The sequence below is a fragment of the Mirounga angustirostris genome, unplaced genomic scaffold, assembly GCF_029215605.1.
Source record: "Mirounga angustirostris isolate CCGP_5_RB_7025 unplaced genomic scaffold, mMirAng1.0.hap1 SCAF_4, whole genome shotgun sequence".
In the NCBI taxonomy this organism is placed as follows: domain Eukaryota; kingdom Metazoa; phylum Chordata; class Mammalia; order Carnivora; family Phocidae; genus Mirounga; species Mirounga angustirostris.
In genome coordinates this window covers 3,142,730-3,156,877 of record NW_026991712.1, presented here as the reverse complement: position 1 = coordinate 3,156,877, position 14,148 = coordinate 3,142,730, and the positions used below count along the sequence as shown (strand labels likewise).

Sequence of the window (14,148 nt, the reverse complement as noted above, 5' to 3'; positions counted from 1 at the left end):
GATGCACGACTGGGATCTGTAACCCTGCTACCACTAAAAGATCTCATCACCTAAAATAAAAGCCATCATCTAGACCCTTGTAAATGATTTTGCTCATGGAATTTATTTTCATGCTGGATAATAAAGTAGTGGGCAAACTGTAAGGGCTTTCCCTTGCATTCAAACTAAGGACCCGGATAAGAAATAGAAATTCCACAGAATGCCACAGATGTCACTCATGACCCTCTGGGGCCTGGGGCATTCCCAGGACAGTGTCTGTCTTAGTCTACATGCTCACTGCTCTAGGACCGTGTACAGTCTCTCAACAGCATTTGCAGAAGAGAGAACTGGCCTGAGAGCAAACCAATGTTTCCATGTGAGGAAAACCCTCTAACTGTGCGTACAAACAGGCCACGAGTCTTCCCTGGGCTGGGACAGGTGCTGCCTGACTTTCCAGTACCGTCTACATACGACAGAGTCCAGCAGTACAAAGAGTCACAGGGCACAGTGAGTGTCTCCTCCCTCCGGTTTCCCCGCTACCATCCCCTTCCCCTGTCCAGAGGGCAGCTTACCAGCTTTATGACTGGATCTTACCTGTGCACAAATCTTTTGCTCTCCAGATACGCGAGAGCTGTACTAAGCTGATAGGCATATAGGATCAAAGACGCTAGGTCCAAACTGTACTTCCTCACTTGCAGAAATGACCTCAGCTTTTGGAACAGTGACCAAGATAAAAAAGAATTAGTGACAGAGAACAGAAATCAACAGCAAAGGAGCTGCATTCAACAATGCTGCCCATTTCCACACTTTTATGAGAATGGCTTCAATTCTCCCCTAAAACAAAGGGGCAGAATGAAACATACTAGCTCAGAAATTATGATTAATTGTTCTTTATTTGAATCCTACTATAAAACTGAAATCTTCATGACTGCAGACAAATTTCTGAAAAAATACAGAAAGATGCTGCCAGGAAATGAATAGAAGTGTGAACTACCGCTAGATTAAGAGTTAGGGGGACAAACAGACGGAGTTAGCCCTCACACGGCCAGCACGCCTGCACCCCACACTTCGCTGTATCCCAGGCAGGTACGAGGAGGAAGGGGAGGCAAGAAGTTCTCCCATCCTCCTCCAGGAAGTTTTGGGTACAGAAAGGTGTTGGTATTTACCCCACGGGGCTTATCAGTCCTATTACTATTGTCACGATCAGTTCAGCTAAATGCTAGCATGGCAAAGGAAGACAGACGATTGAACTCTAATTCTACAAAATCTATACATAAAGGAGAAAGTTTTAGTAATAAGTTTAAGCCAGGAAAACTGGCAAATTCTCCAAAAGCAAAAGTAGAAAAATACTGTGAACAAAAAATGTATGTAAGCACTCTGTTTGATTTGGAAAGGTGGGGCAGAGGAAGAAGAGATGTTGTAAAGACCTGAAGTCATTTCATCCAGAAACTAGGTTATCAAGCACAGAGGAGAGCAGCGGGGAGCCCGCAGGGGGAGGGAGGCAGAGGTTGTCATGCAGAGGTGCAAGGACCCAAACTGCTCTCGGCTGCTAAGCAGAACCCCCAAATCTCCACAAAAAGCAAAACTGTGTTTGATGTCCTTTAAAATTAGAGAAGAAATGTAACTAATGTTTCAGGCTAAATTACTGAGCTTTAGTACCAGTAAGTGAAGTGTAGACACCTGGAAAACTGACTTGTGTTCATCCGCAAGCATGCAGGCTACAGCGTGGCCCGGAGAACAGGTGCTGGGCCCCGCCGGCCCTGCCGAGGGTCTGATCCGCCAGGCCTGGGCGAGGGCCCAAGAATCTGGCTTCTAACAAGTTTCCAGGTGATGGTGACACCCTAACTAAGGAATTTCTGTGTTCTGGAGAGAGTCAAATAAGGAGAGCTGTCCACATGTGTTACTCACATTTTCAAAAGAAACTGTGACTAGTATCAGTTGGTCTGAAAGACACCATACAATGAATTCTCAAGCAGAGTAAGTTACTGCAGATTTACGTAAACGCAGCATTAATTTATCTGAGTTCCGTTAAGAGTGCCTCTTTCATCCTTGGATCCCTGGGCTAGCGGTAGGCAGCAGCACCAGAGAGGAAGAAAGCACCACTTGGTCAACACTGCCTTCAGGACTGAGTTAGGGCATGGCTTGGGAATTTAACCAGGAAGACGCTAGTGTCTCTGAGCCCAAACCACAGGGTACCCTTCACACACTCCCCTTTCTTAAACAAAGGACACCAAACACCCAGGGTGGTCTGAACGAACGCCAAGCACAAGACTATCATTTCGTTGACACTGTGACAAACGGGCTGGCAGTTGCCCTGCCAGGCCCGGTCCGAGGATCAGGGTACCTCTCCCAGCGTGCACAGCTCCATGATTATCCAGACAGGGTTCTCCGTGATGACACCAATCAGCTTCACAATGTGAGGGTGGTCAAACTGACGCATTGTTACTAGGGAAAAACAGTTGTCCCCGGTTATTCTTCTGATAGAGTAGTAGGTAAGGGGGACTGATGTACTCTGTGTTTTCTTGGCCTAGGCACTCTGTAGAAATAAACTAGTTGAGGCAGAAGTCATTGCCAGGATTTGTCTCGTCCTTAAGATACCGGATACAGAGATACAGGAACAGGATTAAAGACAGACTTTTTTCTTTTGATGAAAGTACAATACAATTTTGAGGAAAATGATACTGATCAAGTCAATATGACTTACTCTATGACTTACTAATTTATTGGACTGCTGGGTGGTAAATATTTCCTGAAATGGAGGGTAGAAAGCATTTGTTCCATGTCCATGTAATGAAGGACACCGAGATTCAATCACATGACCAGTGTCCCCTGAGCGCCTCTCATGGGTTCAGTGCTATGCTGGGCACTGGGCCTGAGCAGTGAGCACAGCAGACAGGGTCCTAGCCCCGTGGAGCTTAAAGCCTAGAGAGGGGCAATACTAACTTCTAGGCAGTGTTTATTTAGTTTCAAATACTTAGGAAGGAGAAAACGTGGTCCTGTGACAAAGCCTCCTGAGGAAAAACTACTCTAAGCGCACGGTCAGATGTGGAAGCAGGAAGGACATCCCAGACTGAGGGCAGGTGGAGATGTGTACAAGCAGGACGGGGTCCTGGCTCTCCACGAGTGTGCACTCAGCAGAGAGCAGCTACCCACGCACGGCCCTCCCCGCAGTCTCACCCCGCACGTGTGAGCGGAGAGCCGAAGGGCAGCACTGCACAGAGGCGGGGCACCCGGCCCGGTCCCGGCTCTCTCCCTGGTCTGTGAGCTCCCTCACGTGGGGACCGTGTCTGTCCTGCTCACCCCCAACTCTAGGGCCTGCTGGCACCCGGGCTGGACTCATTTCTACATCTGCCCAGTCCCAGTGCCAGGATGCTCAACCGCACGGTGCCGAAGGAGACGGGGACAGTAAATCTGTCCACGCTCACACCCTAAACATCGTGGCTTACCTGGCGCAACGTGTGGGTATGAGCCTCTGCAGATACAGGCATTAATTTGCAAGGCAAGACAGTAACTGCCGTTGTCACAGACAAGCCAGAATATTATTTTTCTTACTTCTTCAGAGACAGCTTGTATGTCACAGATAAAAAAAGTCACATGGAGTTCCACAGAAATGTCTAGAAACTTACAGGCTTCTTGAAGGAATTTCTCTCTCACGCTGTCCGAAGTACAGTTTTTACATGTTTTAATTGCAACCGCCAAAGCTGGATTCTCCTGTGTTAGGGAAATTTCAGAATCACACACACATGCAAAAAGAGCTTCTCTTTATGAATCAATGGGCACGTTCATGAAAAGCTGTGTGTTTGGCAACTATGTGGATTCTGGACCAGACAGAATCAGAACTGAAAATCTCAAGAGAGGAACACTTCAAATACTCTACAAAATCCCCAGAAAAAAAGTCCAGGCACGTTAACATGTTGTAGGTAATTCATTCACTCATTGTGCCACAAACATTCACTTCCTGCTACGTGCCAGGCAGCCTTCCAGATGCTCAGGATACATCACTGAACAAAAGGCAGCGAAGTTCCCTGTTCTGCTCAAGGTTACCTTCCCACTAAGAACTGACAACACACACAAGAAACCAGCTGATCACAGGGTACCTTAGAGGGTAGCAGTGCTGTGGACAAGGAAGGAGCGTGTCAGGATATGTGAGGCAGAGACCAGGACGGAAAAACCAAAGGAGGGAGGGAGGGACTGGCCGAGAGCTGGCCAGGGGCACAGCCGGGGTCATGGATGCTCTGGGACCTGAGGGCTGGTGTGGTGACAGGCTGGCGGCTGGGACAAGCTTGGGGCAGGGTGGGGTGCTGAGACGCTGAGTTCAGGTTTCTGGTGAGACAAAGGGAAGAGGCAGCTCAGCTAGAACTAGGACGCGAGGGGCATGAGATGGCAGCGAGCCAGCGTGGCACACAGGAGAGCGGGGAAGGAGAATCTGGGTGGAGTTCAGGGTCAGATTCGGGCTGGAGGAGATCCTCAGGGCCGGGGGCATGAGCACGGCACCCGGGCACACTGCAGCGCTGGAGGTCAGGGAGAAGGGCAGACACACAGCAGACTAACAGGGTGACCGGCAAGGTGGAGAGAAACCAAGAAGGCGTGTGGACCTGCTTGCCCGAGAAGCTGATACTTTCTTGAACGAGTTCAAAAGACAGAGCTTAAGAAAGACAAGAAATGAGGTCATTCCAAGCCTTGATGGAATACCATGCATGATTATAATTAGCAACTTAATTGCTTATCTTATCCTTGGCTCTATGTTGTCTTTGCCAGAACCACATATTCTTCACACTGGAGATTTTCGTAAGGTGCCTCGCATTCTGTTAAGGAGGCAGGAGAGAGGAGGAGGACAGGACGGAAGAGAAAGAAGCAGGAGAACGTGGCGAACGGACACCCTTACCAGAGGATCCCGAGAGGGGAGGAGGACAGACGAAGGAGCCATCACACAGGTGTGAGGAGCATTCAGCCACGAGGCCCCAGAGGAGGGCTGTATAGTCTTGCTGTCTTTAGTTTTCTCAGTAGGTTTTGAACCTTTCTGTCCTTTTTGTAAATTATCTCACTGGGCCTACAGGTTATCTGTAAGAGAGCCTGACAAGGTACAGAGGGGTCCAGGATACCCATCTTATAGACAGGTCAGCAAAGGCTGACAGGTTCAGCGGCTTGCCCAAGGTCGTCCTGCTGTAAGTGGCATGTCCCCTCTGCAACAGGGGCCGGGGGGCAGAGTATATGTGACGAGCAGCAGTGGGGGGCAACAGCTCGGGATGGATGTCACAAGACCCGACTCTGAAGCAGTGCCCACGCTAGATTCTCGAGTGTTGATGAAGCCTGGATTTGCCAAGGTCTCTCAGAAGAGTCCTTGCTACTGGATCGTGAGTCTCTGTCCATGTCAACAGCAGCCTCAGGCAGAAAAGACTGGTCAGGAGGACAGTGGGAAGACAAGACATTGCTTCCTGTCTCCTCAGGGCGGGAACATCCCAGGGCTCAATCCCAGGGCCAGCTCGATTCGAGGCGACCTCACTGAGCACCAAGTCCTACCTCTACACTGACTTCCAAATTCTCTCTCCAGTCCTCACTTCGTCTTTCAGCCCAGACTGATATCCAACCCTCCCATGCCCTGTCTTGACGAGGATGTAGCAAAGTTACTTTAAACTTGATACGACCTAAACAAGACTCCAGATATCCCACTATGATGGTTCGTTTTATGTGTCAAGGTGACTGGGCCACAGCGTGTCCAGATATTTGGTCAAGCATATTCTGAGTGTTTCTGGATGGATTTAACACACAAACTGATAGACTGAGTGAAGCAGGTTGCCCTCCCTAATATGGTGGGCCTCATCTGATCAGCTGAAGGCCTGAATAGAACAAAAAGCCGATCCTCTCCTAAATAAGAGGAAATTCCTCCTGCCCAATTACCTTTGAGCTGGGACACTGCTTTCTTTCCTCCCCTTTGGACTACACCTGCACTGGTTATGTTGGGTCTCAGGCCTTCAGACACAGACCGGAAGTAAGAAACCACCAGCTCTCCGGGTCTCTAGATGGCCAGCTGCAGATCTGAGGAGCATCAGCTTCCAGGATCGCATGAGCCAATTCCCAACACATCTGTCTTGAAGGCACCGCACCCACAGCTTAGGGCTTCTGTTTTCCTGGGGAGCCCTCACTAAGATACCCACCACCAGACGCGTTTCCTCCTTAGCCTTCTCCACCTCACTCGAGACACGAAGTCACACAGATGCTTAAGGTCAACAACCTAGCGGTCAGTTCTGATTCCTCAGTTTCCCTCAGCTCCCACAGATCCAACAATCCAGGAGCAAGACCGGTGTTTCCTACCTACAGCGTGCATCCGGAATCTGCCCACCCGGCCTCTGCCACTGCTGTTGGCTCACTCACTGGTGGCTCCACCACCCCATCACCACCTCGCCCCAAAGCTCCTTTCCTAGCGGCAATGTGTGCCCTTCTGCACCCAGTCTCCCCGAGGCACCTCCTGTCCCCAGGACACTGGAGAAAAAGCCCAGCCCTCTGCCGTGGCCCCCCCAGGGTCCCTCTTTACTCAGAACTCTCACACCCAGCCTTATTTTCTATGCTCCAACATCATTTCCCGTGGCTGCCCTTCTTGTCCTGCCTGACTGGAAAGCTCTTCCCCCGGGAAGCTGCGCTGAGATCCTTGGTCAAACCGTCCCGTCTAAAACAGCACGCAGCCGCCTGCCCTGCACTCTAGCTCCCTGCCGCTCTGCACAACCCTCACCACAAGCTCCAAGCACAGAACTGTCTGCGCCACAGGCCTCTCAGGTTATTGCAATGTCACTATTCTACACATTTTTATTATATGTTACAATATACACATAATGTACATTGTCACTTACATCATTACTACTTCCCATCACTGAAATGTAAGTTTCAAGACAGAGGTACCTTGTTGTCTTGTTTGCCAAGAAGTTCCCCTTACAACAGTACTGAATTCACAGTAGGTGCTCAATACGTATCTGCAGAGTCAATGAACGCTATTAAAACCTTTCTTTTGAATGCAGATGCCATTTACAAGTTAGCTGTGGTATATCTTAAGAATACCTTAAACTGTATTAATTTTAGATTTCACACTAGTTGCACACCATATGATTCCAGAATACTAAACATTTTCAAACAAGAGAAATAGAAACAGCAAAATGACTCTGACACAGATGTGGGGCACTTTCTTAACCTGCAGAGGAGGCATGCCTGCATGCAGGATTCCAGGTGGTAATGGTGGCCTGGTCCCTGCAGGACAGTCACTGCTACCAAGAGTGTCTGTCTGCTGAATGTCCGGGCTTAGAGCCTTCTTAGAAGCGCTAGCCATACGCCTCGCTAAGATGTAACTACTCTGCTTTGAATGAGTCAGTCTTTGTCTTCCTCAACTAGATGGTGAACTTCTTTAGGACCAGGACCATGAATTCTACCTCCATCTAAACACAGGGCCAATTGGTATAATCTAGAAATGACACGGAATGTCCTTTTTAACAGGAATTCTGAATAACAACAACAGAAACTTCTGTAAGACTACAAAACCATCATCAATCCTGTGAATTCATACTCAAATATTGTCCATGATGCTTTAAGCAAGACAGTCTGAAGACATGCAAAAAAAGTACTGCTCTCTAAAACTCAGAGTTTCAAATGGATGCTGGACCTAAGATTCCGCGGGGAGCACGTATATAAAGGGCCGTATGTGAACAGAACCAGGGTCTCGTCATCTGTCCACGGGAGTAGCCCTTGTGGCTGTCGGCCCCCAAACTGGACAGCAGAAGCCTGGGGAATGCTGAGCATCAGAGGGGCTGGTCACAGAGATCAGAATGTTGGAGAAGTCAGTTCAAAGTGAGCAAGACCAGAACCTAAGCAAAGTTGGTTTCTTGTTTTCGTTTTTTTGCCTAAAAAACCTTTAAAAAGAGGCAGATTCAAACATAGCTGGGTTATTGGTCAAGGTGTGACTTTAAAAAACCTTTAAAATACAAGCAATATTTAGGGGAGAGAGAGGTCTATTCTTTTCTTTAAAAAAAAAAAAATTATTTATTTATTTGAGAGAGTGAGAATGAGAGAGAAAGAGTACATGAGAGGGGGGAGGGTCAGAGGGAGAAGCAGACTCCCTGCCGAGCAGGGAGCCCAATGTGGGACTCGATCCCGGGACTCCAGGATCATGACCTGAGCCGAAGGCAGTCGCCTAACCAACTGAGCCACCCAGGTGCCCGAGAGGTCTTTTCAATGTCCCTGAAAATACCACACTGTCGTCCAATATGCCTCCATAAAAGATATGATTAGGCTCTGAATTATTAACAACCAGTGGACCTTTAAGAGACTTAAATAAATCCAGAGAAGGGCTATTCTGGGATTCATTAAGAGAAAAAGAGATTTAAAAGCAGATTTTTTAAGGCTAAGATAATAATGATGAAAGAATGTGCAAGTGATCAGCAGAGGTTCAAATAATAAGACAGAAGCCCGATCACCCTGCCAAATGAAGGCAACAGTGCGTGTGAACGAGCCTCTGCATTGGCTCTGAGAATGAACTCCAGGTCGCCATGTGTAGCCCACCCGACCCCGTCTCCTCTCCTTCCGTGGCCCTCCCCGCACACACCACTGCGGCCACACTGGCCTCCTGTGGACTGCTCCCTTCTTGCTTCAGGGCTCTGCTGCGGGTCACCTATCAGAAGGCCTTCTTCTACCATCTCACGGGGAGAGCACCCCAACCTCCTCTTGCCCGTGCTTTTTTCTCAGAGCATTTCTTCCCTGCTCGACATTCAGTGTATTTGTTTTTGTCTGTTCCTTTCTGTCTCAGAGAGATTTAAGTTCCGTGAGAGCAGAAATTGTGCCTGTTTTGTTCATTTTCATGTCCCCACCACTTCGCTGTCACATGGTAGGTGACGGAGGAATTGTTGCTGAAATAATTACTGGAGTCTCCAGTGGCAGGTTCCTGGCCGTGACATGTGTGCTGAGCTGCAGTCTGATGGATTAGTAAAAATCCTTGAAGAAATGTTACTTATCTTATAGAACACTAAAGAACATAATCTGGAAAAAGGACTTAATAGGAGCCCCAAGAAATGAGTAGATTCCTTTGCACTATAAAATTAGACACCCACATTAAAAACAAAATAAACACTCACGTACAACATATATCAGGAAGATACTCAACAAAAAGTGTGAACCCTGGTATTTTTCTGGGGACTGGGACTCATTCAACAAATATTTAATAAACACTAGACAATGGATATTAAAAAAAATGTTCTCTTGTATTTTCACAACTGAAATGGATTATTTTATTTATTTATTTTTTAGATTTTTATTTATTTGACAGAGACACAGTGAGAGAGGGAACACAAGCAGGTGGAGTGGGCGAGGGAGAAGCAGGCCTCCCGCTGAGCAGGGAGTCCGATATGGGGCTCGATCCCAGAACCCTGGGATCATGACCTGAGCCGAAGGCAGACGCTTAATGACTGAGCCACCCAGGCACCGCTGGATTAGTTATTTTAAAAATGCATGAAATCAAGCCCATGAACCCCGCCATTATCTGTGTGGTCCTGGTAAGTCACTGAATTCTAGAGACTGCAAGGAGCTCTGAGGGTACCGAGTTCAACTACCAAGAAGCTGCACCTCCCTCCCATCTCATGTGGGTGTAGCCAAGTCTAAGAGTTAGGAAGTCTTTTTTTTTTTTTATGATAAATACTTTATTGTCTTAAATATCAAATGTTTTACACATCACTTTTTCTTCAGAAAGTTCCTATTAAAAAAAGAAAAATAAAGTGTTTCAATTATTTAGGGCTGACTTAACATTTCAGTATGTGACAAAAAACTCAAACCCAAATGCATCTAGTTCACTCAGCTGCAGACAGGTCCTATGTCCAGCCCCTAAACCAAGGGCACAGTGCAGCCAACTGTGGGATTCCTGAGTTTGGTTCTCTTAAGTTCTCAGAGTTTTCCCAACTCTCAAAACCAAAGCACTATGGGAGTGACTAAGCTATTGGCAAGCCTATTTTGCCAATCCGCCTAGTTTTTTAAAGATTCAGTAGTCTCAAAGCTCAAAGAAAAGTCAGAAAAGCAAAACACAAGCAATTGCAAGAACAAAGGGGAAAAGAAGGGTTTCTATTTGCTAAGATTTGCCAAATATGGCTACAAAACTGGTAAACAAACCTTACTTGAGAGTGAAGGCCATTAGCCCAACTTGCCATGAAGACGAGATTCTGAATAAAAATGAGCAAATCAATTTTCATTGTAGGTGCACAGTGAAGAAAGCAATATAATCCGTATGTTCAACTGCTCTGAGTGCATCACTATTTCAAAAGGATGATCGCAAGAATAGAGAATGGAATATAATCATTCAGAGAGAAAGGTCTCAGATAGGAGGCATACACTCAGAAAGCTATGGGGCCTTTAGGGAAAGAAAAAAAGTCTGGTCAGCATCAGGTAATGTCAGGCTGAAGGAATCTGGAAAATCTGGAAACCAACTGGCTGATCTGACTGCCTCTGACAGGAGATTGAGAGAGGTCTCCTGAGTTAGGAAGTCTTTGAGTAACCTTAGATCCAGGGCTTTTTCTACTACATTTTGCCCCAAAGAACAGAGTTAGGAGAATTAGGACGATAACACAGAGTAAAACAACAACAACAACAACAACAACTAAAGAGAAGTTAACAGCTAGAAATACATAATAAATGATAGAATTGTCTATAAGTACAAAGGCAGAGGCTTTCAAAACTGAAGTTTTAAAAAATGGAACCTCTGATTTGCTTAGTGACATTGGTGGCAATTGTCTGTTGTTCCTGACAGAAACAAAAAACAAAAAAAGCCCCTTTAGCTCTTTGGTTACAAAAGTAACGATCACTATGTCACTAGTGCACGTAAGAAGGACGTGAAAAAGTGACAGATATGGAGTTACTACGGAAAAATGCCATTTGCAGTTTCCAAAGCAGGGGTGACACAGAAGGTCAATCATCTGTGTTACTACAGACCTTCCTTAACTCAAGATGGAGTTATGTCTGGATAAACCCACCATAAGTTGAAAACACCCTAAGCTGAAAGTGCGTGTGATACACCTAACCTCCCAAACAACACAGCTGAGCCGCACCCACCTTACCCATGCGTGGAAGTGTTCACACGGGCCTGCAGTTGGGCAGAACCATTTCACACAAAGTGTATTTTATAACGAAGTGTTGACAGCTCATGCAATTTACTGAATCCTCTACGGAAACTGACAAACAGAACGGCCGTGTGGGCACGGAATGGTTGTCCGTCTGTCGGTGATGGGCCCTCACGATCGCGGCCGCCACCCTGCATAAGGACAGGGGATGTGTGTACCCCTGGCCTTCAACAGGATCCAAGTTCAAAATTCCAAGTATGGTTTCTACTGCATGCAAGTCGCTTTTGCACCATCACAAAGTCGAAAAACTGTAAGCTGAACCATCCTTAAGTACAACCACTGTAAGTTGGGGACAGTCTGTACACTCTTATTAGCGCCATCTGTGTACAGCTGTTACTATTCTAGTTAAAAAAGTTTCTTGGGCAAGTATGTACTATTATTTTATCTCTCTCTTTTTTTAAAGTAGGCTCCATGCTAGGTCTGGAGCCCAATGTGGGGCTGGAACTCACAACCCTGAGATCAAGGCCTGAGCTGAAATCGAGTGGGACATTTAACCAACTGAGCCACCCTCTATTTTAAAATGCTGCTTTAAAATTACTGATCTAATAAAAACACATACGATAACCAGTGCTGGTAGGGATGCAGAGAAATGGGCACCCTTACCCGCTGCTGCTCAGAATGGAAATGGACAGCTTCTTTGGAGACAGTCTGGCAGTTAGTCAAAGAGTGGAACAGTTACCACGTGACCCAGGAATTCCACTCCCAGGTATCTACTCAAGAGAACTGAAAACCACTCACACACAAACTGTACAGGAGTGTTCACAGGGGCATTACTCGTAACAGCTAAGACATGGTAACACCCCAAATGACCATCAATGGGAAAACGGACAAAAAGTGGTCTATCCATACGATCGAATGTTATTTAGCAGTGACAAGAAATGAAATCCTGATACACGCTACAATGTGGATGACCCCTGAAAACATGCCAACTGGAAGAACCCATCATGAAAGGCCACATATCATATGAGTCCACTGACATGAAACACCCCAAACAGGCTAATCTACAGAGGCAGAAAGCAGATGAGTGGTTGCCAGGGGCCGGGGGGAAGGTGATATGGGAGTGACTGCTAATGGATGTGGGGACTTCCTTCTGGGGCAAAGAAAATGTTCTAGAATGGACTGGGCAGTGGACTGTACAGCTCTAGCAATATTCTAAGAAAACTACTGAATTTTATGTTTTAAAGAAGTGAATTTTACAGTATGTGATTTATACCTCAAGAAAGCTCTTTTTAAAGAAAAAATTTTAAAAATGTGTTGATCTCTTTTGGAGGGCAGTTTGGGGCAAACGAATATTCTTTTCTTTAGGACGCAGGTAAGCAGGAATACCGGCCACCTGCTGTTGACGTTGGTCATCTATCTGTCGGTTCTGTGCAATGGAACAATCACTGGGGAATCTGTTACTGAGGAGAGAGGCTGAGAGATTAAAATGAATAAAAGACAGACCCAGCCCTCTAAGAGCTTAGTGTGCCATTTTTCTGTTTCTGAATATAGCAAGTAGGCGGACATGTATGACGAGCTTTGTAAAAGACAAGCTCAAAGAACTGAGGACTCATGAAGACAAACAAGAGGCAACAGTCAAAAGTAGCTCAGGTTTCTGGTCGCCGCAGAGGACTTACTGGGCTCATATAGATGCCTTGATGGACGTCTCCAAACTGGCCTTCCCCAATGCACCGTCCAAGCTCGATTCTTTCTCTCTGAATCTCATAATCCCTGGCTGCAAAACACGATATATGTAAGTACAATATTCCCAATGTCGGAATTACACTTGACGCGCTTTTCGTTTCGTTATCATCCATGAGTACAAATCGCACTGGTGGCACATCATTCTATGAAAATGCTTTAAACAGAGTGGAATTCTCTTAAACGGTATTTTTAAAGGAATTACATAAACTGTTACGGCATTGCGTGAACTACCAAGACCACGTGAGTTCTAGTAAAGGTAGATTTTTCATATTTTTAATGTCGATTTAGTTTATATCTGATAGTTTTCTAAACAGTTTCTCCAAGCAGTATTATACGCTTATGTAATCAGTGCTATTAGTTTAAGTATTAATATATGAAAGGCTAAAAAACACAGTTATTTAAAGCAATTATTTAACAAATAACTGGTTTGAAAATATGGAGGCAACAAAAAAACTGTCACGAGAAACTTTATGTTTTAAAAGTTTAAGAGTTTTCCACTTTCTTATGATCCTATCTATATTATTCACAGAGCTAAAAGAGTTTAAAGAGGTCACTTCTAAAAACTAATTTCAAAATCAGGTGGCTTGGAGTCAAGGCTGAACATATCACATTATACATGGGGAGTATTTTATATTTTTGAGAGCATTTGCCTCCAATTAATGTATTACGTTGTTGTGATTCTATACAAAACCAATTATTTAGTAGGCTGCTGAGGCACACGGAGGTAAAATACCCATTAGAAACCTCGTCAATCGATTCTAATCCAATTAACCATTTAGCATTTTGATTTCCTCCAGCCGGGAAACCTGTCTGCACAACCCACACTGTGCGCACTCCATTAGTGTAGCCGCCAACGGAATAAAGCGATAGCCAAATATTTCCAAATCTCTCCCTGGTTTATAAAATTCTAAACCGTACAGAAAAATCCAACCCAAATTTTAGATGGTTCTTTTCCTCTTTAAAATCACTTTAGCTAGTAGTTCCATTGGTTTAACAGCATGAATAAACCAATGGAAAGTAGTTCAAAGATAAAAGTTAACTGAAAACTGAAACATCCCACATCATTCCATAGGTTGCAATTGCAAGCAAATGCAGTTATTTTAAAGGAATCCTGTTACCTTCATCTATTCCATAGCTTTCTGTATTGCAATTAAGGGAGAAAAAAATTGAAGACCTTGCTTAGAAATAACTAATAGCAATTAGGTTAACAACAACAAACTCCAAGAGTACATTTCAACATTTACTTTGCTAAATATTTTAACAACAAACACCAGTTAAAAAAAAAAAAAAAAAAAAAGAGGACTAGACACAAGCAAACTGAATCTCCTCAAATTATCTCGATGTGACG

The 14,148-nt window shown here is 45.4% G+C and overlaps 1 protein-coding gene across 14 annotated transcripts in view; it reads right to left on the bottom strand.

Annotated features, from left to right (window-relative positions):
• PTK2 (protein tyrosine kinase 2) overlaps positions 1–14,148 on the bottom strand; it is a 258,682-nt gene that overhangs the window by 57,115 nt on the left and 187,419 nt on the right. For all 14 annotated transcript variants that reach the window (XM_064587827.1, XM_064587819.1, XM_064587821.1 and 11 more), the window contains 4 exons: positions 12,734–12,831; positions 3,606–3,690; positions 2,324–2,424; positions 574–689 (listed from right to left, as the gene is read on the bottom strand). In XM_064587827.1, coding sequence (XP_064443897.1) covers positions 574–689; positions 2,324–2,424; positions 3,606–3,690; positions 12,734–12,831 — 400 coding nt within the window. The remainder of the gene's footprint in view (positions 1–573; positions 690–2,323; positions 2,425–3,605; positions 3,691–12,733; positions 12,832–14,148) is intronic.